Here is a 14,569-nt window from a genome sequence, read left to right on the forward strand (position 1 = left end):
TCTAATAATCTTCCACTGGAATTATTCGAACTCTTTTGTAATACGATTCACAATTTACAAAATTTAATTGTTACAGATTCATTTAGATATTAATTCATTCATAAAGTAATTCATGAAATAATATATTAAATTCTGAAATTTTTTTATAAAATTATGTTTCTACAAAATTATTATAATCTCTTTTTCTTAACTCCCACAAATATATTTTATAAAATTAATGTATATTTTTATCGAAGAATACTTAAACGTTTTTAATCATATATAAATAGATTTTTAATAGTTTTATAAGTTCCTGCAATATCTTTACTTTATAGTAATTTTGTATAAGGAAATTCAAACGTTTGGAATTCGATATTTCAATAATGCAATATAGTTAACTTTTTTCTATTTTCAAATGACTGTCTTATATCTATGCTATATTTCCTTATTCTACGGAGATGAGAAGAGGGATTGGTTCAGTAATACACAAATCTAACTTTATTCACATTTTTTTTTGTTGTTTTCTTTTCCGCTGAATCATCGAAGAAATGATCTTGAGAGAACAGAACCTCTGCGATACGAATAGCAATTACAGTAAATATGTACAATAATAATATATATGTAATAAGTGATGGTTGCCCTTCTTTTTTTTTTCTTCTTCTTTCTTAATAGTCGTCTCATTTCGCTCAACGACAGTCAACCAATTAGCATATTTTAACCGTAATAATTCGCAATAATCAATCTAATCTCTCCCACGCATCCATCTCCATTTAAGCATTAACCACTATCGATCATCGAATATCGCGACAGTATCGACGAATTGACAGAAATGCTTTCCTAATTCAATCCATCAATGTTCAAATCACTGACCGTACTCTTTTTCACTTCATTTCGGAATCATCGCACAAAACTCGCGCAATCAATTTTAATCGCGATGCAAGATGTTTAAACATTTGTTTAAAGGGATGTTGTCAATATTATCTTTTTCTTTCTTTTGCAAGGAATTTACGTTCTACGACTTTAAAATAGCAATTCCCAGAACGTCAACATTTTGCATCGCTCTCAATATGTTCGCTTTATAATTAATTTCATTTATTGCGACCATCGTGTTGCGCTCAATAATTGTATTTTCGCTTCCGTTTAAGCGTCTCCATTTTTTCGTAAAATTCTTTCTCGCAAGTCTTAGACATGTATTTCATTGTCCAAAACCGTACACTCACACACTTGCACATTCGTTTAAATATTACATTATAACGTTATATTCATCTGTTTCTTTCAAATCTCTTTCTCTCTCTTTCTTTCTCTCTATTTTTTCTCCCTTTCTCTCTAATTCTCTTTTTTCATTCTCTCATTCACTCTCATCGTCTCTAATTGCTCGCAATTCATGTAAAGTGAAATGGCTATCTGTATATCAAATATAATCAGAATTTACTTTCTTAGACTTATACGTTAATTAGGTCAAATTATAAATTATCATTTGTAAATATTAATAAAATTTAAAATAAAGTGATAAGTATATCTTTTTATACATGTTAAAACACATTACTGACACATTTGCCGATTTGTTATCTTTAATAAGTGTTATATTGTCATTTCTGGATGATTTTGTATAAATTAATTTTTTTCTTATTTTTTCTACTGTACTGTACTGATTGTTGTACTTATATATTAAATAAGATAAAAATAAAATAAAAAATAATTTATACTAAATAATACCAAAATTGCAATATAACACTTATTAAAAGAAATAAGAGTGTTTTCTCATTTTCATTTTTTATCTAAAAAGTGTCAGAAACCAAACACAAAAATGTTTAATTACTCTGATGCTGATTATATAATTATATTCCATTTCATTCTACTTCAAATAACCAATGGACACGCTTCAAGATGCAAATTTTAGATTTTCAGGCAAACATCCGACACGTATCACTGGACGACATGACGTTGTTAAACTGTCATTAATCCGAGCTAAGGAAAATAACCGACAAGTATACAGTTCATCCTACTTATTACGATTCGTCTCTTTTTTTCTTTTTTTTTTTTTGCTTTTGCTTTGCTGCTAGCTTGCTTATTATAAAGTGATCTTGTCGTCGATTTATTTACTTTTCTGTTGTTTGGATCGTCTATATTAATAATATGTTCGTCAATTTGTGCGTATAACCGTAAAATCCCTGAATATCAAAATCCTGAGATACTTGTCTTTCTACTTTAAATTCATGACTATATTCTTTTGGAGTATTTCTTGAATTTCTCTGAATCCTAAAATATTCCTGTTTTACTCTAATTCATACTTTTCTCGATCTTTGAGAATCTTTTGATCCGCTTGTTGGGTTAATCCTTAGAGTTTTAATGCTTCATCTTATTTTAGCCTTGAAGATTTCAACGGAAATCAAAATCAAGATCCTTCTCTAGATCTTTTCTAGAGTATCAACCTATCAATTATAGATCGATTTAAATAAAAAAATTTTAAATTTAAAATGTTTGCATTTTAAGATCTTCAAATTTCTTGATTCATAAAAAAATCCTGGATAAAACTAAAACCTTGCGAGGAGATAATTATCAGTTTCTACACGAAGATAAATTTTTCCTATCTTCGCCCTTTAAATATTTTCCTCGCTGGAAGTCTGTGGACCTTAAAATCTCTAGATCCTTCAATCATCGAAATCTAAGGATCTTTGAATCTGGGGAATCAAAAGTTACTACGCAAAAATTGACGAAACTTTGCAACAACCCTCAACATAGAGTCTCTCGCCTAGCGAGAATATTCTCCACCTCATTATTATCACTTTCCCTTTGTTTATCACTGCCCATTATTATCATCGCCCTCATACTATTATTTTTCCCGTTCTTCTCTTTTATCATGCCAAATTTACTCGAAGATCATCCTCCCATCGTCTTGTTTGTTGTATATAGAGAGATGAGAGATTAGGTGAGAATCTTCATTTTCTCGTGTAGGACTCACGTGACTCAACAACGACTGAGAAAAGGACCGCACTTTTCGTCTGAAGGAGTATCGCCACGCAAAATTCGCCCTCTTCTGCCTAGACTCTCATCCCTCTTTTTCGCTTTACTTTTTCTTATTATCGTGCTTCTATATTATTACTTCTATTAAATAGTTTCTTCCTCTAACTTGCTTCATATTCTTTATATTTTTCCTTTATAAGAACATCGCTTTTCTCACGTACAGGGATTAACTATCGCCCACAAAAATGTTGATACACCGACAGCTTTCTCTAAGTTTTTCCTAACTTATTATTTTTTTATTAGTCCATCTTTTACAAGTACATCATCTCGATGTACAAGATATTACATAAACACTCAATTATATAAGTATTATATATAACCACTGTTTAAAAATGTTTGGACACCAATAGCTTGTTATTATAAATAACTGGAAATGAGCTGTTCGGGTACTCAACTTCAAAAATGCTAATAAAAGATACAATCTTGCAAAATTTCTGTTGTAATAATAATTTTTTATTTTAATGGCGTCCGAAAAGAGGACCACCTTAAAGGAGGACGATCTTCGAGGTGCGATCGAAAACCGATCTCGGCCTTCAAGGACTTAAAAAATCTGTCGCTACACTTCTTCGGTATGTATCTATCCTCCATCTTCCTTTAATTATCTAAACAATGAAAGCGACAAAACGTCGAATGATGAAAAAGATGTCCCCAAGCGACACTCCAAAAGGTTAATCGGAATTAAATTCAAATTTAATTCGCATACTGTCAAAGTAAAATTGAGAAATTTAATTCAAGATCGTATTAATCGAGAAATTAAATTCGAATTTTATATCTATACATATAATTTATATTTCACATTACATTGTGACTTAATACATCTTTGCAAAATTAAATTAGAATATTTTCGAAATTAAATTATAATTCATTTTGTACATTTATTTATTATGATTTTAAAAAATCTTATATATATGTAAATTAGGAATTAAAAATAAGCAGATTTAAAAACTAGACAATTTAAAAAGTAACATATTGTTGGAAAAAAATTCAAAACTCAAAATTAATTCACACATTATTGAAATTTCAAAAAAATTCGAATTTAACTCACGATTGTATAAATCAAGATTAAATTTTCAGATTAAACGATCGAGCTAATATTAAATCTTACTCGATTAATAGAAAATTAAATTTAAATTTACTTCGCATCCCGCTAAAAATCGCGTCAACTAAGTTTTACCTACATCCTTTAAATCCTTATTACGAGTACTGTAATAGTAGTGTAGTAGTAGTAGTAGTAGTTGTAGTAATAGCAGCGATAATAGTAATAGTTATAGTAGTAATAGTAGTAGTAATAATAGTAGTATTAATAGTAGGTTGTCCTTTTTTTTATTCCTTTTTCTGCTTAAGCATCTTTTTTTAATCCTTTAGTTTTTCTGATTTCTGATAATCTAATAGACATCTAAAAATAACACCTATTTTTTGTTTTCATTACTATTTGTATTTTTATCCTCGGTTTCTCCTTTGCTTTCCTCTTTTTCAAGCAAGCGTTACTTAAGGGACTCCTTTTATAAATTTTATTCTGCGCTCGAAGACCTCCTCGACGTTAACATCTTAATTAAAAAAAAAATATGTAAAATTTCCGCAAAATTTTGAACAATTATTGAAATAATGACAGACAAACCTCAGAGTCGCGGAATTGACTGGTATTGATTTAATGATTGATGTGTTGATAATAATTAATATTTATTTATAATCATCAATTTACACATTTATAATCATCAATTTATAATCATGAATATAATCGGCTTTAATATTTGTTATTATTTGTTATTATTTGTTATCAAAATAATAGTTATTAGAAAATATGTTAAGTTATCAAATTGATTATTAATCGGTTATTAATCAATATTATTTATTAACAACTGCAAAATATATGAATATTAATCAATATTGATTAATAGACGATATCATAAAATATTATTTACTGAAGCTTCCGTGGTAGATTTTATAATAATAATTAATATTAATTAACATTGTTATTGTCGATTAAGTAAGCCGAATTATTTTTTTATTTGTCACTTAATTTGCATTAATAATTTTTAAAGTAATAATTTTTACAAATTTAATTTCTTGCGCACAAGACGACCACAATTATAATTACACAATAATTTATATTTTAACTTATTAATCAATTAATGATATAAATAAATTTTAATTATTAATATTAATTCAATTTGGACATATCAATTATATATATAATTTTTTGTTATTTAATTAGAATTTTTATTAAATTCATATATTTTAAGTTTTTATTTAGTCATTTGTTTTGTCTTTTCAATACCGTGTCAATACTTATTGCTCCTTTAACAATTTTTTCTCTTTCTTTCTCTGAGTTTTTAAATATTTTTTCCTAATTTTTCTGTTCTCTTTATTTTGTTTTCACCTCTTTTTCTTTCCTTTATTCATTCTCTCTTTCTGTTCCTTTGATTTTGATATTGAATTTTTCGAACGAAGAAAGGAATAATATGAAAAAAAGTAATTAATGAAAATTTTTTGTGAAAAAAATATGTACCTACATATGTATATAAAACTATAATTATTTTAATTAATTTAATTTAAACCAAATCAAATACATCGAAAAATTCGGAAATTATTTTAAACCAAAACAATGTAACTCTTTTTCGTGTCTTTCTTTTCCTTTATTTTTTTCCACTTATTTCCTTTTCCAATTCTCTCATCCTTTTCTCTCCTTTTTTTGCCTTCATCCTCCTCTCTTATAATATCAAGAAAAAAATTATCTATACTAAATCAAACACATTATTCAAAACCAAGTTTAATAAGTGAAATTAAGTATCAGCAAGTGTGATCACAATATGTAACTGTTTTTAATGCTCTATTTATCGTATCTATTTTTACTTATTTTTTATTGCAGTTGTACATTTATATTATAAATTTATGTATTTTTTTCTAATTTAAATCACATAAATTTATAATACAAACTCTTGCAATGGTAATTTAAGAGAGCATTATTATATTAAATTAATACATATTAAATTAATATATTTCTTCCTTGTCAATTATTTTTAAATTATATATATACAGAATGTTCAACGGAAATAGAATTATTTTGAGAACAACGGAAATAGAATTATTTTAATATAAATGTGGAAATAATTTAAATAATTACTTGAAAAATTACATGAAGTAAAATTCTTGAAATTTAGTAAAAAGACAGTGACAAGGAAAATTCGTCTTTGCTCTAATTTAAAAAAAATCAATTTTCGAAATTTACGTTGATTTATTGCGTTAATGCAAAGAGTTGTCACATTTTTCTATAATGTTTCGTTAAATAACATCGAATTTATATATTTTAAAAAAAGAGGCTCAAAGAAATGTTCTTCTTGAGCATTTGTATTGTAATTCACCATGGTTCTATTAAAGTTGTGTAATTTCATCTTCAACTTTACTTGACAAATATGAGACAAATCTTCTGCATCAACTTATTATATATTTTTAGAAAAAAATTCCGTCATTATTAAAAATTAAAAACATTGAATTTATATATTTTTATGACGTTTTCGTCTTTAGATTAGCATATCTTCTTAATAATTTATTCTATAATAATTATTTATTTTTATTGTTACAACCGCAATCATCATTCCAATTACACATCCTAAAAAACAGATTTCTTTATTCTCTCTCTAGTTTCTCCATTACATATTAAATATGAATATTTGTATTGCCTTTCGGCAAATTCAAAGAAGGACAACGTGTTCAATTTGACGATGTTTAACTCACAATTACATTCTTTTTTTCAATTTTCTGTAACAATTTTAGCATATTACGAAAAAGTTCCCCATAAATATACTGCTTTCTTGTTAGACATTTCGTACAATATTTTTCTTCTCATTTGGAAAAATCATATAGCGCAATATATTTTATTTTAATCCATTAAAAGCCATAATATAAATAAATAAACTAAAAATACATATTGTTTTTATTTTATAGATTTAAAATTTTTTTAAACAATTAGGTTCATTTAAATATAAATATATTATATTTGAAAATTAGATATTTAAAATTAAAAGAAAAAATGTATAATCACCAAAACTATATAAAATTTATCAAAAAATAATTTATTTATAATATAATTTTAATGATTTTTTTTTCATGAATAAATTAATAGTTTAAAAAGTTTTTGAAATAGTTAACAATAATATTTAATGTTTATAAACTAAATCTTAAAAAAAAATTTTAAATTATATATATATATAAAATTTCGTTATTTATAATAAATTTTTTATTCCGTTTGTTATAAAACCGAGTTAAAATAAAGACGGCATGTACTACATATGCCAATTTTTTTTTAAATTTTGGTTTTAATTAATTGATTTGCTTCTTTAAAATTCTACGCAGAGGTCTCGTTTATTTTTGCGCTTATTTTTTTTAGGGGGGGGGAGGGGAATTTTATAGTTCTTTGTAGCCGTTAGTTTTTTATTTTGGTTCTTGATGATTCCCTCGTTTTGTTCTGCGCGCATTTTTTTTCAAGAACTTTTTATCGTCCTGGCGTACGAAGATCGACGGCGATTCAGTATAGATCACTCTTATTTAAAGTTGTCCCTTTAATTAATAATCAGTAATTAGACAAACAGACAGCATTGTTTTCTGAAGAAACTCAAATCAATCTATAGATTCCTGATTCCTTAGATCACGTTGAATTACAACATTAGAAATGAAAAATCATTTGAATATCAAACGCGTATAGATGATATACAAAACCACTAATTTATTTCGGCGTATTTTGCAAGCAAAATTTCATATTCTATCACTTCTAACGTAGTAATTCAACTGCTATTATAAAGAAACAAGAGGCTTAATGTTTTTTTTAAACAGCACGGAAGCGTATGTTTTTAAATCTAAATAATTCCTAAGAATAAAAATATATGAGAACATTCAACCGAAACACAGAGTTAGATTTTTAAAGGACCAATCATCTTAATCCATGTTTTAGTTGAACACGTACCTAATATTTCATTCAAAAAAAAGGAAAAGAAAATTCTCTCAAATTTTGTTGAAATAAATAGTAAACGAATAAAAGTATCCTGTTTGCAATTTCTATGTAAAAGAAAAAAACATCAAACTTCCTGAGTTGTGTTAAAAGATAAAGTTATAGAGTCACACAATTGCGGCCAAAGCCCGCCATTTGTAAATGTAATGTATTCGCCGCGATAGATTCATGCAACAACCAATATGATTGCGATTTAGTTATAGACGATTGTTGATACAACAATCGATATATGATTCAATATTAAAAACCGCGGCGTGCCTCGCTGAAAATATTTCACTTGGCTTGGTCGCTTTTTCGGCGGGATTTGACCTTGTCCTTTGATCTTTTGTGAACCTTTATCATCTTCGCAATCTCATTCCTTGTCTTCCTTCTATTGGTTTCTGCCACGTTTTTTTCTTCCGTGTGTATTTGTATTTTTTATGTCCTTCGTCTATATTAACCCTGACATACAGTTAACCCTTTAACTTACGTTATACATTTAACTTTCAAGTTTAATCCTTTAAAAGTTAAACCTACGCGCGCGTGCAAGTTAAAGATCCTTTTTTAGTTTTGATTGTTTAAAATATTTTATTTGTTTAATTGTTAAATATATAAAACATTATATATTTAAAGAAAAAAAAATTAATATTAATTCGTACAAAAAATTTTATAATTTAAATTTGTTATAGCTTATATTTGAGATTTTTTGTCCTTTTTTTTTTTAGAGATCCCTGGATTTCTGATTAGATAGATTTTAAATTTATTATAAATTTCATTAGAGTTTACAAATTTTATAAATTTTTCGAGTTTATATATATATATATATATATATATATATATATATATATATTTATATTTATAATCTTGAATTTTGTTTTATTAATTTGTATTATGAAATTATTTTAAAATATTTACTTATTATAGAATACTGCTCAGAATATTATAAAAAAAACAATTAATGAGAAAATTAAATTATTTTCAACATTTGAATTTCTTAAAAAAATTGCTTGACTTAAAAAAAATTTTTAATTTAATATTTGTTCCAATTCTATACATTTTCTTTATGGAGTCTTCAAATTTTAATTCTAAATACAGTCGAAACTTTTAATATTTAATACTAAATTACCAGAATATATTTTCGTTTTGTAAATTAATTTTAATATTAATAATACTGTATCTTAATAAAATATCAAGACAATAAATGTTCAAAATAATCTAAATTAACAGATAAAAGAGAAACATAGAAATGTATACAAAAATAATAAATCCAAAAATGAAATAAAAACAAAAATAATATCGAAATAAGGTATTTTTAAAATAAAATATGCGTTTATAGAGGAGAAATCTTATATTAATTTGTCGTAGAACTTTCTTTCGCAAAAATATCTCGCTTAACCACGTCATATTTAATAAATAAAAAAATCTGTTATTTGTAAATGTTTGTCTTTTTTTGCAAACTAAAATTTTGTTTGATATATTTCTCTAATTTCAATTATTTTAATTATAAAAACACAATATTTAAAAGTTAATGAAATTTCTTGTTTTTAGTTTGTTAAAGAAAAATCTCCTATTAACGAATATTGTAATAAAAAGAGAAACACATTATATACATATTACTTCACTATAATTCGCCTTTGCACTTTAATGATGGATTCTCCGGCCAATTTGTTATCTCACATTTGTGAAGGAAAGTTAAAGGGTTAACCGACGGCATATGTTCTGCGAGGGAATATTTTCCGAAATATGCTTATGAAAAAGTTCGCTTCCAGCCTACAATTTAACGTCGGTCTTCAGAGATCATCCATTACATTTGGTAGTCAGTCTATCCATTAACGCGTCTAAAGCCGATCTTATCGTACGAATCTTTGCCCTTTAAGCCAAGAATTCCGACTTTCAATATTTTTTTAGATTAGGCATCGAAATCGTTATAATTTCGTTGAGTTCTTTCAGTATTTTGTGCTGTAGTTTAAAAATACTATATTTTCCAATTTCCTTAGGTAACAATAATTTTTATATTTCTTGATAAAACAAAAAGAGAAAAGTTATTAAATTAATTATATATCTTTATTCTAAATTGGAAAAAAATGTCAATTACTTTGTTATTCCACGTCAGTTTTCATGTATTCATACTATCGAAATATGAACTCAGCGACATTATATCGCTTTCGATTCACTATCTAGTTTATTTACTTTGTAAATCATTCACGAATGATCTAGGAATAGTCAAAGATCATTCTCGTGAAAAAGAAACGCATCACATAAAAAGGTGGTAACAGCCCCGAGAACACCCCACGAGGGATTTGCGGAATTTGTACTCTTCGAATGTGTACTAGAGTGTCCCTTATTATTTCAATTGCATTCACACAGCAGCCTATATATTGTTTCTTTTATTATAACAACTTTCTTAAATTTTAAGACAATTTTTTCTTCTATAGAATTATTATCTTTGATAATACCTATCTCTTCAATTTTTACTCTATTTTATACTTTAAATTATTTTTTCATTTCTTTTGTTTATAACTTTCTTACTTTTAATTGTTTTTAATCCTTGTTTCTTTTTAGTACAAGTAGATTAATAAAATGCGTTATAAATTCTGCCAAGAGCAAAAATCACTCAGGACTTTTTTGTTTTTATAACTAAAAATAAGGGACACTCTATATTTATGTGTGTATATATATATAATGAAACATCACTTATGCCGTATTATAGTTATCAGTTTACTTTTTTTGCTTTTTATACTTTGCTTTGCTCACTTAATTACAGAATAATAATGACTTAACATATATGTGTAAATGTATGTCTGTATGTGTGTGTGTATCCGTTTACTTGTGTCTATGTAAGTCTGCATTGTAGTCTATTAATTAATCGCAATTCATTATTCATCGAGAAATCAGCCGTTTATCTTTCTTTGTCTTATTCTTTTCTCTTCACTCTCTAAATTTTCCCTTCCCTCACATTCTTCTAATATTACGCGATGTCGAATTTTTTGCGAATTTTTATTTACTTCGTCTTACAAATATGGCGACGGCGCAGGGATTGTTTCTTTAGTAAGTTTACTTAATGAACTATTTATATAGTTTATTTAAATATTGAATGGAAGAAATTCGCAATTTAGTTTGGAAAATGACTTTATGCTTTATCGAATAATTTATATAATTTTTTAAGTAATTCTAATTTTTATACATAATTTTATATTATAAAAATAATTTCGTATTTTATGACCTTAAAATATTATAATTAATTCCAAATACTGCATATATATATAATTTGAATTTTAAATTAAATATACAATTTTATAGATAAATTTTTGTAGAATAATTTTACATTATAATCTATCCAATATATATTACAAATTATTTTAGTAAATAATTTTGTCGTTTTGAGTTAAACAGATTGCTTCGTAAATACTTCGAAATTTTTCGATTAATTTCGTAATAAATTTCTATAAAATAAATTTCTAAATTAATTTTGATAAAACTATAAATTTTTTTTAGAAATTTACTTTATAAAATTATAGTTTATATCTAGTTAGTTCGAAATAATTTTGTAAATTTTTATAAATTAATTTCTATATATTTATTTTGTTTTATTTTTATTCTCTCTCTCTCTCTCTAAATATATATATATATATAACCAAATTTATTACGATATTAATTGAAAAGTTGAGAATTATTTGTGAGTCAATCTCCACAGTTTGAAACAACAAAATTAATTAAATAATTAATTAAATTTTTAAAAATATATTTCTAACAAATTTTTAATTTTGTCAAATATTGAGAAAAATAAAATCGAGAATATGTTTCAACGATCGAGTCTCGAAATAATCAATCAACGTTTTATTTAATCGTTTCTGCGAGAATCTGGACTAAGCCTGCAACAAAACGAAGAACTTCCCTACTGTTTTTGTTCAAAATTTTTATTTTCCATTTCATTTCTTACTTACTCTCTCTCTTTTTCTCATCCATTCTCTCTTTCTCTCTTTCTCTCTCTCTCTCTCTCTCTCTCTCGCATATTTACGCTCGATAAATTTGTTTGTTCTTAAAAATATGTACACTGTTGCTGCGGTTCTCCGTCAACTCTTGATAGTTTACAACTGTCCTCTTTATTTTTTGTATTTTCAAAGTCGCGCTTGTTACCTTTTCATTTTGTTTTCTTCTTTCGTGTGTTGTCGATCCTTTTTTTATCCAAGTTAATCCTCTCGAAAAGTTGCTGGCTTTCTTATTGGTTAAATTTTTTTTTTATTTCTTCTTATTTATTTTTCTCATTTCAATTAGCTTTTCTCTCTCTTAGTTCTTATTTTTATTTTTTTCTTTTTTTTTCTTTTGTCTCTTCTTCTAGTTTTTTTCTTTCTATGTATAACATCATGTTTTACTATCATTTTTAAAAATGTTGCACTCTTTTAATCTGCGTTCATAACTTTCAGAAAGTATCTTCTTTATTGATTTTCTTCTTGATCTAAAACTTTCTTCTTTGATTTTTCTTAAAAGTTAGATGTTTCTAGATATTGCCTTTTCGTTAAGATGTCAAATTCGTAATGAATTGAACACATTTTTCCCCTTTTACACGGTTCTTTTTTTTCTCAGACTCTTCCGTAAGCATCTATATATTCTTTAATACATACTCTTTGGATTATCTCTTTTTTTATAAATTTTTAATGACTCCAAAGTCTCAAAAATTGTTCTTTATGTTGTAGGCTAGTACCAAATGGTATGAAAGACGATTTTTTTCTTCTTTTTCTTCACGTTAGGATTGATGTCTTCCGAGCTCTTTCGAATTTTTACAACTCCTCCTACTCTTCAGTGATTTCTAATTTTTGAACTCTTCTTCGTTTTCTGAAAGTCTTCGCAAAGTTGTGCAATGCTGAAAGTCTTCTTCTTCTTCTTCTTCTTCTTCTTCTTCTCTTCTTTTTTAATGTTGCTTTGCCAGCCAGGCCATATTGGAAGGACACAAATATGAATTTAAATGTGCATTTTGTGTGTATATGTTTATATGTGTATGAATCGATATCTCTCGCGCCGTCAATTTTCGTACGCCCCAATGGATGTTCTTCCTTTCGTTCTATCTTTCCCTCCCCTATCCTTTTCTCTTTTTCAACCGCTTCTTCTTTCGCCGCCATCTCGCCGCCTCTTTGTCTGCAAACAGCGCAGAGGAACCAATGTGAGAATTTATTTGTCAAACATCTACTTCTCCACTTTCTATTCTTATTTTTCGATTTTTGTTCCTTTGATGACGTCTTACACTCTTAATGGATTTCCCGTACCTTAACGTGTCTTTTTCATTATTATAGGACACAATCAACTATAATTAATTGTTTGATCTAATATATTTCAATAATTAAAATCGTAAGAAAATTCTATTTTAATATTCAAGTACAATTCATTTTTAATTAATTATTATTTCTTTTAGAGTAAAATTCCGCACCTATTTTGTTTCATAATTAATCGAATTGTATACGTACCTAAAGATTGTCCATCATTTCGGAAAGAGTCAGCCTGGAGGTGGACATTGCGACACCGCTGTCGCTACTACTCTGTACGCTACTGTGATCATCGGTGTCCGATTGATTGCTCGTATAACCGATCACATCCACTTCGTCTATAACAAAAAGCATAGATTCTTGTTCATAATCTGTTATAATCTAAAAGAGAACAATGGAGATGATAAAATAATCTTTCATTTATACATAGCGCGTGTGACAAACAACAAAAACGGATAAATCACTATTTATATTATTTATATATTATCAAAATCAAAAAAGCTTCTATTATTATGATGAATTTTTTTATTTAATGTTGATTAACGGAAATATAGACTATATATCACAAAAAATTAGTAAAAATTTATTGTCTCGCATCTGTCACTATTGTGATAAAAGCTAGTTGCGTGTCTGAAATCTTCCAAGATAGCAATTGACAACATTTATTAAACAAGATTAATTAATAAAAAAGAAAAAAAGTCATCTTTTAAGTATTAAAAAAATCAATATTTTTTTATTTTTACGACTATATTTTTTTCATCAAATTCTATGGTTTCCATTGTGTTCGCAATTGCTTCGTAAGTTTTTGTCGAGTTCGTTTCATTTTCAAACAATACACCACATATTTCTATCGCAAGCTATTTCCCAATCCTTCTAAAAAAATTCGCAGATAAAAGTGCAATTAATTTAAAAAATCTTATACAAATCATTAGTCATTTCATGCTTTATTTATTATTATTCACGCTTTCATTGTAAATTTATTAATTTTTTGATTATAGACCTAGTAATATTTAACGTTGAAGACTTGTGCGAACACATTTCAAATAGTCTTTCTTTAAATAAGTTTCAAATAGTATTTCTTCCTAATCGAAAGGATTATCTTTTGTGACAAAAAAAGACACCCTAATGTGCCAACTGCACGAACCGGCTGATCAACGAGGAAGGGATGAGTGCCGGTAAGAACGCGACGTTATTATAATATTATGCCGTCAGATGAAGAGATGATAGACAACAAATGGAATGGAGGACGGATTGAGAGGAGAGGAACAAGGAAGAACATGACAGAAAGAGAGAACGAGAAAGAGATTGCGGGGTGAAGTAGCCA

At 26.7% G+C, this 14,569-nt stretch overlaps 1 protein-coding gene across 4 annotated transcripts in view; it reads right to left on the reverse strand.

Moving 5' to 3' along the window:
* Positions 1-10,681: 10,681 nt before the first annotated feature.
* Positions 10,682-14,569, reverse strand: part of Mxd (MAX dimerization protein) — a 35,487-nt gene continuing 31,599 nt past the window's right edge. For all 4 annotated transcript variants that reach the window (XM_072903585.1, XM_072903583.1, XM_072903582.1 and 1 more), the window contains exons 7-8: positions 13,447-13,583; positions 10,682-13,120 (exon numbers count right to left, since the gene is read on the reverse strand). In XM_072903585.1, the coding sequence (XP_072759686.1) occupies positions 13,447-13,583 (137 nt within the window). In that variant the 3' untranslated portion in view covers positions 10,682-13,120. The remainder of the gene's footprint in view (positions 13,121-13,446; positions 13,584-14,569) is intronic.

Source organism: Anoplolepis gracilipes, chromosome 12, assembly GCF_047496725.1.
Source record: "Anoplolepis gracilipes chromosome 12, ASM4749672v1, whole genome shotgun sequence".
Taxonomy (NCBI): Eukaryota; Metazoa; Arthropoda; class Insecta; order Hymenoptera; family Formicidae; genus Anoplolepis; species Anoplolepis gracilipes.